This window comes from Ostrea edulis, chromosome 4 (assembly GCF_947568905.1).
Source record: "Ostrea edulis chromosome 4, xbOstEdul1.1, whole genome shotgun sequence".
NCBI classification, from domain to species: domain Eukaryota; kingdom Metazoa; phylum Mollusca; class Bivalvia; order Ostreida; family Ostreidae; genus Ostrea; species Ostrea edulis.
The window spans coordinates 82,404,142-82,414,855 of NC_079167.1; the positions used below are offsets into that span (position 1 = coordinate 82,404,142).

The window sequence follows — 10,714 nt, forward strand, 5'->3', positions numbered from 1 at the left end:
ATAGTAGTTGATTTCCAACCATTCCTAACCTGGTTCCCCAATTTTTCCTTTTACCATAACCTTCATAATGAACTTTGAATATTGTTGTGGTACAGCAATTTTTGCAACCGTTAGGGGACTATGTATTGCCATGCAATACTCTCAGAATGCTTGTTTTTCTTCATTTTTATTAACACATTCCAGCAATTTGACCACGGTTCAGAATGAAAGTGTTCATGTCTTAGTTAACCACTGAAGCATGTATAAAACCAGGTACAGTTCAAAATAAAAGTCAAGTTATCATTAATATCAAAAAGAGATTTATTTGAAACTGTCCAGAATCAGTACACAGCACACACGACAGTATGACAATGAAACAAATCTTATCTGTTCAGCACAAGGTGAAAAATGCATTCATACATGAAAACTCTTATAAAATACTACTGTTCCAAAAAAAAAAAAAAAAAAAAAAAAAAAAAATTTGTATATAAAACAGATGATCTTAAATTTGTTTATGAATATGTGTAGAGTATATTGCACTACTTTTAATACAGTCAAAGACTAGAATATTTGAATAATAAGAAATTATTTGCATTATAATAGAAGGTAAAAAAAAAAAAATTACCATGAGATAATGCATGTATTGATTTTTACTGTACAATAATAAATAACAGTATATGATGGAATATTGACCAATCATGTTGGATAAATACACATACATTACAACACATACGATAGGAAGATCCATCCTCCACAGTTCTCTCACAAAGCAAGAATGGATGGGGATGTTGGGGAAAACTCGGGGACAAATCTTCCTGGAAATTTATAACTCTACTTCCTACACAGAACCTGTCTATTAGGAACAGAACCGTTCAGCTAAAAACTAACAAACAAATGATACTTCATAAAAATTTAGTAAGTACTCTCCATGGGATTAGAAAGTTATTTATCGACCTCAACTCGCACATAAAAGATGTACTCTAAAATACATTTCTAGTACTATTTTCCCTGTGAATAAGGTAGGTGTCATAAACACACTGCCTACCCAGTATGATTACAGACCCCAACAACAGGTACCATTTAATCCCTGACAACATGAACCAGTTTAATCCCACTATTCAACTTAGCTTTCATAATTCCTGCATCATGTATATTCATGATGAGATTCTTCTGAAGGGCCATTTCCATAAACCGATAAATCCTCCCAGTTTTATTTCTATTCCTGGAGAAACACCTAAAACCCTCTGGGGTCAAGAAACACCCCTACATTTTTGTCCTTAATTAATTCCTCCACATCTTGGACGATTAAGACCCTACACCTACACAAACTCTTGGGTAAATATCGGTAAATACATACAGTCAAAGCAATGGAGATCTTGGGGGAGGGAAACAAGTTTTTCCTCTACTTCACAACACTCGGTTTAATTTTTTTTTTAAACATGCTTGTCTAGTCTTTTATCATCAGTCATTTTTCTTGTCTTCCCGGCTCTTCACTGGAATGTCAGAGTCTTTCTCTTCCTTCTTGGTTTCCGTGGCAACTGCTCGTCTCATGGCATCCCACATTCCTCCCATGAACACAGCACAGAACAAGTTCTCAAAAGGAGCGAATGGGTCATGAATGCCGAGAAGCAGGGCCGAGAGTTTAAAGTAAACAAAGAAAATGACAACGCCGAAGTACACCAGGGCATGTGGGGCAGTGATGTAGTTCATTTTCTCCATCAAAAACACTAGAGAGGCCAGGAAACAGGCTTTTGTTACGCTGAAAGTAAAGGTCATATCATAATGTGTTACACTGAAAGTAAAGGTCATATCATAATGTGCTACACTGAAAGTAAAGATCAGATCATAATATATTACACTGTAAGTATCATGTGTTAATGCTACAAATTACTTGATACTAGTGGTTTAAAGTTTGAGTATGGATGAACCTGGTAAACATTAAATGCTTAGGGATGATTTTCTTATTTCATAAGTTGCATTTCCCTTGATACCAATAATTTTATTAGCTTCTAAATTGAAGTCAATCAAACAAATATTTTGTTGAATGTGTGTGGGCCAGAATAGTATTTGAACATTATCATACATACAAAACAGACTTACAATGATGGCTGAAGAATTTCGTTTGTACCGGGAATCCACAATCCTCGAACCAGTCGTTCAAATGTCTTCATAATTCCACTACCAGCCCCTGTAAAACATCAACAATGGGCAATAATGCAGGTACACTTGAATCATTTCCTTCCAGGTTTATCTTATTTCAGCCAGAGTTACAGGTACCTGCATCCGTCTGGCTTCACACATTAACTCGGATCAAACGTCACAACAGAAATGTGTAAAAATTCAACTACCTATACATATACATTTAAAGGATGGTAAATCACTTCAACAATCATTAGTAATTCTCTCTCTCTCTCTCTCTCTCTCTATAGCTCTCTCTCTCTCTCTCTCTCTATAGCTCTCTCTCTCTCTCTATAATATAGCATCGAGTTGGGGTAGATCTTTGCGGTGTACACACCATTCTGTGATACACTCTATGGTCTCTTTTAATGCTATTTACCTTTAATTGTTCCGATGAGCAGAATGACTAGCACCGAGTTAGGGTAGATCTTTGCAGTGTACACAACTCCGTGATATACTTTGTGGGCACGCTGCACCTCCTTCAGACCAGCAACTGCCAGTTTACATGGTAAGAATTTGATTGTCTTGTATACAACGTCAAATGGTGAATAAAATATCAAGTACCTGAAGAAAGCAAAGTTATATCTAAATGTCAGATGTACATAGTGAAACAAATTTCTATATCCTTAAACTGACCATCAGTTGACTTTATTCTACACCAAATAAGTCATACATTAACAAGAGATGTTTGTAAAACACATATGCCCCCCATGGTGCAAAATTGAAAAGGGTTATACACACACATCATTTAATTGATAGTAGTATCATCAATTCAAAATATTGAGCAGACAATATCTTCCTATGTCAAAAGTGAATTGACCATGTGACCTAAAAATCAATAGGGGTCATCTACTCCTTATGCTGTACCAGTGTACCAAGTTTGGTGTCAATCAAGCAAATAATTCTTAAAATATAGAAGACAATATATTACTATGTCCAGTTCAACAACTGACTTTTGACCTCAAAATCAATATGGGTCATCTTCTCCTGAAGATGTACCAGTGTACTAAGTTTGATGTCTGTCAAGCAAAAGGGTTATCAAGATATTGAGTGGACAGTATATTATATCCAGTTTGACCTTTGACAATGTGACCTCAGAATCAATAGGAGTCATCTCCTCCTGAATATACACCACTGTACTAAGTTTGATGTCTGTCAAGCAAAGCGTTTTTATGATATTGAACGGACAGTATATTCCAATGTCCAGGTTGACCCTTGACCTTTAACCATGTGACCTCAAAATCAATAGGGATCATCTTCTCCTGAAGATGTACCAGTGTACCAAGTTTGATGTCTGTCAAGCAAAGGGTTCTCAAGATATTGAACGGACAGTATATTCCTATGTCCAGTTTGACCCTTGACATTTGACCATGTGATCTCAAAATCAATAGTGGTCATCTTCTCCTGAAGACGTACCAGTGTACCAAGATTGATGTCTGTCAAGAAAAGGTTTCTCAAGATACTGAGCAGACAGTATATTTCCATGTCTAGTTTGACCCTTGACCTTTGATCATGTGACCTCAAAATCAATAACAGTCATTTTCTCCTGAAGATATACCAGTGTACTAAGTTTTATGTCTGTCAAGCATAGGGTTCTCAAGATATTGAACGGACAGTATATTCCAATGTCCTGTTTGACCCTTGACCATGTGACCTCAAAATCAATAGGGGTTATCTTCTCCTGAAGTTGTACAAGTGTACCAAAATTGATGGCTGTCAAGCGAAGGGTTCTCAAGATAATGAACGGACAGTATATTCCTATGTCCGGTTTGACCCTTGACCATGTGACCTCAAAATCAATAGGGGTCATCTTCTTCTTAAGATGTACTGGTGTACCAAGTTTGATGTCTGTCAAGCAAAGGGTTCTCTAGACATTGAATGGTCAGTATATTCCTATGCCCAGTTTGACCCTTGACCTTTGACCATATGACCTCAAGATCAATAGGGGTCATCTACTCCTTAGGATGTACCAGTGTGCTAAGTTTGATGTTTTTCAAGCAAAGGGTTCTCAAGATATTGAGCGGACATTATGTTCCTATGTCCAGAGTAGATTGACCCTTGACCTTTGATCTGAAAAACAATAGGGGTCCTCTTCTACTCATAACCAACCCACATATGAAATATCATTATCATCGAGTGAATGGTTCTCAAGATATTGAGCGGACAACATGTGGTCTATCAACCGACCGAAAGGTGCAAACCAATAAGCCCCTCTTCTTTGAAGGGGGGGCATAATTATACGCATGCGAAATCTGAATGATTGACCCTTGACCTTTGACCTGAAAAACAATAGGGGTCCTCTTCTACTCATAACCAACCCACATATGAAATATCATTATCATCGAGTGAATGGTTCTCAAGATATTGAGCAGACAACATGTGGTCTACATACCGACCGAAAGGTGCAAACCAATAAGCCCCTCTTCTTTGAAGGGGGGCATAATTATACGCATGCGAAATCTGAATGATTTTCAAGACAAATCCGGAACAGACCGAGTGAAGATGCGTAATTAATGGGACGAATGACTTTGTTTGGGGTGAGTTATTCTAATTCTATGACTTGAGCATGCGCGTAATATTTATTTATTTCCGATTGTCAAATTAAAACTCCGACGGGTAAATTTTTTTCTACAAGCCAGTCGTACTTGTTGCCAAGCAGATTTTACAAGTCCGACAGAAAAATCACTGGCCGCTGGCATTCGGACTACCACTAATTTGGCAGACTGTTAAGTTTGTGAATCAGTGTAAACCTACCAAATAACAGAAGCTGTCAGCAGTGCATTGTGGTCTTTGAATGGTGTTATTATCGGCTCTCCGAGTAGGAAGTTGGCAATTATACTTCCTGCAAAACACAGCAGCATCGATGAAATCCAGCAGGAGAGGGGATGCTTTCTGGAAAATGCTGCTGTTCCTACAATTACACAAATACATGGGTATTACTGACTCCAGCTAGAATTCATAATTCCACGCATATACACAGGTACTACTCCAGCTAGAGGTTCAACAATTATACACAGGTACTACTCCAGCTAGAGGTTCAACAATTACACAGGTACTACTCCAGCTAGAGGTTCAACAATTACACACAGGTACTACTCCAGCTAGAGGTTCAATAATTACACATACACAGGTACTACTCCAGCTAAAGATTCAACAATTATACACAGGTACTACTTCAGCTAGAGGTTCAATAATTACACACAGGTACTACTCCAGCTAGAGATTCAACAATTATACACAGGTACTACTCCAGCTAGAGGTTCAATAATTACACACAGGTACTACTCCAGCTAGAGATTCAACAATTATACACAGGTACTACTCCAGTTAGAGGTTCAACAATTACACAGGTACTACTCCAGCTAGAGGTTCAACAATTATACACATACACCAGGGCTTTCAAAAGTAGCCGGTAGCCGGCGGATTTCCGCCGCCTATAGTAACATTAGGTGCCGGCTATTTTAGTGACAAAAATGTATGTCCAATGAAAAAAACTTTTATAAAACTTTAAACATCTTCCAAACTTTAGTAGACTCAGAAATCGCGGCCGTGTCAACCAGGATGTAAAAACGTGTTTACTTGCGCTAAATTTAGTTCAGGTAAATACCGGCACCTGATTGGTCGTCTGTTGGTGTAGAAAATAATACGTCAATTGCAATAGTCGGAAAGCCTCGGATTTACCAATTCGTGACGACCAGACGGGAAGTTCCGAAAAATAACAAGTCCTGAACGTAAAAATCAATGATGTTGACGGAATGAAGAGAAATACCCTGTTCAGTTTCGGCTTTAAAAAGGCCAAAAGTGAAAGTGACACGAGTATGTGTTTTGTATAATATCAATCAACAATTTTAAAGCGAAAACAGAATTTAATCAGGAAAGATTTCAGACTTGCGATTCTTTTTAATTTGCAGATGCCCACGTGGTATTAAATAAAAATATGAATATGAATAAAATAAGAATGTCACAAAGTCAAACTGAGTCCATTTTATTAAACTTCACTTGTTTTAATGATCAAGTTTTTGTGCATTAAACATGCAGTTTAGTTCATTTCAACATTACTTTCTGCATGTAGAAACTTTCTTACAAAACAATTCAGTCTTATAAACTTTCAGTACAAATGTAGAAATAAAAGTGAAAGTTTCTGTTCAAGCAAAGACACTTAAAAATTAATTGATACAGCATTGCAAAAAATAATTACATGTAGTTATCTTGATGCACTTTATTTTTCATTTTGCAATGTTGAATTTTTTAAGTCTTTGCATGAACAGAAAATTTCACATATGAAACAATAAATTCATGGCAAAAGTAAAAATTTCAGGCAAAAAATAACAATTTCAAAGCTGCATTTAAGTGCCAGGAAACCGCCAGAATACAGGATTTTGCGTCATTTACCCCAGAGCTTCTGGGGGCCTTGAGTGGCCCCAGACCCCCGGCCGTAAGGGCGCCAAGCATAGCTCGGCGTGCGATACGGCTGTGCCGTTCGCATAGGATCGCCTTCTACTTTTTCATTTCAGCCTCCTACTTTTAAATTTGTTGAAAGCCCTGATACACAGGTACTACTCCAGCTAGAGGTTCAACAATTATACACAGGTACTACTCCAGCTAGAGATTCAACAATTATACACATACACCGGTACTACTCCAGCTAAAGATTCAACAAATACACAGGTACTACTCCAGCTAGAGGTTCAACAATTATACACAGGTACTACTCCAGCTAGAGGTTCAACAATTACACAGGTACTACTCCAGCTAGAGGTTCAACAATTACACAGGTACTACTCCAGCTAGAGGTTCAACAATTACACACAGGTACTACTCCAGCTAAAGATTCAACAAATACACAGGTACTACTCCAGCTAAAGATTCAACAATTATACACAGGTACTACTCCAGCTAGAGGTTCAATAATTACACACATACACAGGTACTACTCCAGCTAGAGGTTCAACAATTACACACAGGTACTACTCCAGCTAGAGATTCAACAATTACACACAGGTACTACTCCAGCTAGAGGTTCAACAATTATACACACACAGGTACTACTCCAGCTAGAGATTCAACAATTATACACAGGTACTACTCCAGCTAGAGGTTCAACAATTATACACATACACTGGTACTACTCCAGCTAAAGATTCAACAAATACACAGGTACTACTCCAGCTAGAGGTTCAACAATTATACACAGGTACTACTCCAGCTAGAGGTTCAACAATTATACACAGGTACTACTCCAGCTAGAGGTTCAATAATTACACACATACACTGGTACTACTCCAGCTAGAGGTTCAACAATTACACATAGGTACTACTCCAGCTAGAGATTCAACAAATACACACAGGTACTACTCCAGCTAGAGATTCAACAATTACACACAGGTACTACTCCAGCTAGAGGTTCAACAATTATACACAGGTACTACTCCAGCTAAAGATTCAACAATTATACACAGGTATTACTCCAGGTAAAGATTCAATAATTATACACAGGTACTACTCCAGCTAGAGGTTCAACAATTACACAGGTACTACTCCAGCTAGAGGTTCAACAATTACACAGGTACTACTCCAGCTAGAGGTTCAACAATTATACACAGGTACTACTCCAGCTAAAGATTCAACAATTATACACAGGTACTACTCCAGCTAGAGATTCAACAATTATACACAGGTACTACTCCAGCTAGAGATTCAACAATAATACACAGGTACTACTCCAGCTAGAGGTTCAATAATTACACACAGGTACTACTCCAGTTAGAGGTTCAACAATTACACACAGGTACTACTCCAGCTAAAGATTCAACAATTATACACAGGTACTACTCCAGCTAGAGGTTCAACAATTATACACACACAGGTACTACTCCAGTCAGAGGTTCAACAATTATACACAGGTACTACTCCAGCTAAAGATTCAACAATTACACAGGTACTACTCCAGCTAGAGGTTCAACAATTATACACAGGTACTACAGCTAGAGGTTCAATAATTACACACATACACAGGTACTACTCCAGCTAGAAGTTCAACAATTACACATATACTACTCCAGTCAGCTAGAGATCCAGTTGTGATATTTTCACTCTATGCAAATTTCTATATTGCGCAAATTCAGTTAGAACTTTATGTGCGACTACTTTTATGAAAAAAACACAGGTTCTTTTTTTACTAATGATGTGACTAACAATCTTTTTTCCCCCACATATATATACAGTTTATTAATAAATTGCAAGAGTGTTTTGTTACATAAATGTGTGTATGTTTAGGTATGGCAGACCACATGTGTATGTTTACAACTGATCACTGACTTTGATCCCTATATACTATATTATACTTGTTTAACCACAGAGGTCTTGAAAAGTGTCGGTAATGTCGGATTATCCGATAAAAGTAGTAAATGTCCGACACAAGTTACTTAATTGTCGGTCCTGATGGCCGATATAAGATCGGGATCGAAGTCCGTTTTTTACCGGGGAAAATGGCGGCCATGTGGCCCATAAATTTTCAAATCGATGCTAAATCCGGCAACACATTGAAACTTCAACGTGATGAATCAGTTGTGAGGAACTACGAGGAGAAGAGAAACCGATTGTATCTCTGCCTGGCAATCTGGGAGACAATGGCTTTTGTTTGCAGTGATTTTACCTACTGCTTGGTGACACAATCTGCTCAAAGTCGAAACTGACGAAAGACCAGCTACACCCGGGCAAAAGTGAGAGAAAAAGTAGTTACAACGATTGCAGAGGAAGATGAGAAGAAGTTGAGAGGAATATATAGGATAGAGAGAAAAATGGAGGATGAGGGAGAAGTGGATGGTGAGAGAGAAATAGAGCAAGAAAGTGACTCAGACAGTGAAAGTGGGGAAGATTCATTCAGAGTGTATTAAGGAAGATGAGAAAGGCCATGAAAAGATCATTTATAAACGTATAGCCGAGATGGAGATTGAATATAATTACACTGTAGTTGATTTTAAATAAAATTTATGAAAACCTCAAAAGCGATGCATTTTTATCTGGACTGACAAAATTTTGTTTGGGCTGACACTATTTCTAACAGTGTCAGACCAAATGTCTGACACTTCAAAAGAAATTTCAAGAACTCTGTAACCAGTTTGTTATTCACTAATTAGCTTTCCGGCTTCTACTATTAAACCCTGGGCACACACTCTCCTCACTATCCAATTGCAGAGATATCCAATAAGATGCAATTCAACAGCCTGGAATATATATATGCTCTACTGTTTAGTAAATATTTTTACTTAAAAACTCTATGCCTCCCCCCTTTTTTTGGTAATATGAATTATCGTGTTTTAACGTATTTCTGACAATTCATTTACTTCACAATTTCATCCAATGGATTCATTAAACTATATGGTAACCTTTAGCCTGAAATACATATTGACTAGTTTACACATAATTTTGTCACAAGTAAATTTGGTTTAGATAAGTTAGTTATCAGATTTTTATTTCAACCAAGCCTAAAATTTATCGCAGGCTTGTAGCATAAAAATATAGTCAATGGTTTCATCTTTGTGTTTATGGAGGGAGAAAAAACAGCATACTAGTAAGACAGCTGTCATTTTGGTTTCCTGTGAAAACATAATTCACACCTTGTGTAAACTGAATTCCTCTGCAAGTAGAATGTATCTCTAGCATGTCTGGTAATGTAAAACACGTGTACAATCTATTAATATGTTTCATCTGGTCAATGTATACACAATAATATTATATACTGATACAGCCATTTCTTCTGTGAAACTTTCTTATGATAGAGGGAAGAATAACAGTACTAAACGTTTTCATTTTCTAAACATATGACACCAAAGTCTAACAGAGTATGTAACAGCAAGAGCATTAATATCGCACAGAGACGGTTATGGGGTCCTTCTAGTGCACTACACACAAACAAGAAGGAAAAGAAGTAAAAATTCACTTAATTTGTTTCATGTTAACAATTGGGACGGTGCTGCAAAGGACCGCGGAAATTCAAATTATGACATTGAACAATAAATAGCCTTATATGGCGACAGTGGGTCACTTACCGGAAGAGTTACCAGGCGTATCATCCCGAGCCGCCATGCACATCAGCGTGTAGTGTGCTATATCGAAATAGGGATACATCTTTAACTTCGTCACCTTCGTGGCGATGTCTAGGAACGTTTGCGGATCCATTTCCCTCGTTAATTAATTCAACCGCTACCTCAGCGGTTTTCGAAAAGAAGACCGGAAACTCAAAATCGAAAGAAACAAGTTAATTCGTACTTAGTTTGCATGTTACCGAGAGAATCGGGAGGGGGCGGGGCAATCGGAACGAGCACTCGACATGTGGAGTGCGCGAGACATTCGAGGAGTTCGGATTGGGGGGCGGGGTAGTCCCCTCACTTTTTTTTTAAACTATGACCATCGTCTGTTATTTTCATAACCAAGTAAAGATATATTGGATGACCCCCCCCCCGTTTTTTTTTTTTGGCGAAGACAACTTAACTTTTAGCGCAGTGGCGTAGCTAGGTTTGAAATATTTGTAAGCAGGGGGTCTAGCTGTAAGCAG

At 37.8% G+C, this 10,714-nt stretch overlaps 1 protein-coding gene across 1 annotated transcript; it reads right to left on the reverse strand.

Annotated features, from left to right (window-relative positions):
• Positions 1-276: 276 nt before the first annotated feature.
• On the reverse strand, positions 277-10,418 carry LOC125671303 (trimeric intracellular cation channel type 1B.1-like). Its single transcript, XM_048906889.2, has 5 exons — positions 10,209-10,418; positions 4,912-5,068; positions 2,537-2,721; positions 2,080-2,167; positions 277-1,738 (listed from the first exon to the last, which is right to left on the reverse strand). The coding sequence occupies exons 1-5, from the start codon at positions 10,336-10,338 to the stop codon at positions 1,441-1,443; spliced, it is 858 nt and encodes a 285-aa protein (XP_048762846.1). The 5' UTR covers positions 10,339-10,418; the 3' UTR covers positions 277-1,440.
• Positions 10,419-10,714: the final 296 nt, after the last annotated feature.

What these genes read in the sequence shown, in the direction of transcription:
- LOC125671303 (XM_048906889.2), bottom strand. Translation starts at nt 10,338, where the DNA reads ATGGATCCGCAAACGTTCCTAGACATCGCCACGAAGGTGACGAAGTTA. An exon ending in CTGACAGCTTCTGTTATTTG is followed by an intron (nt 2,722 to 4,911) that starts GTAGGTTTACAC and finishes TGCTTTCTTCAG; the next exon opens with GTACTTGATATTTTATTCAC. An exon ending in GCTCATCGGAACAATTAAAG is followed by an intron (nt 2,168 to 2,536) that starts GTAAATAGCATT and finishes GATGTTTTACAG; the next exon opens with GGGCTGGTAGTGGAATTATG.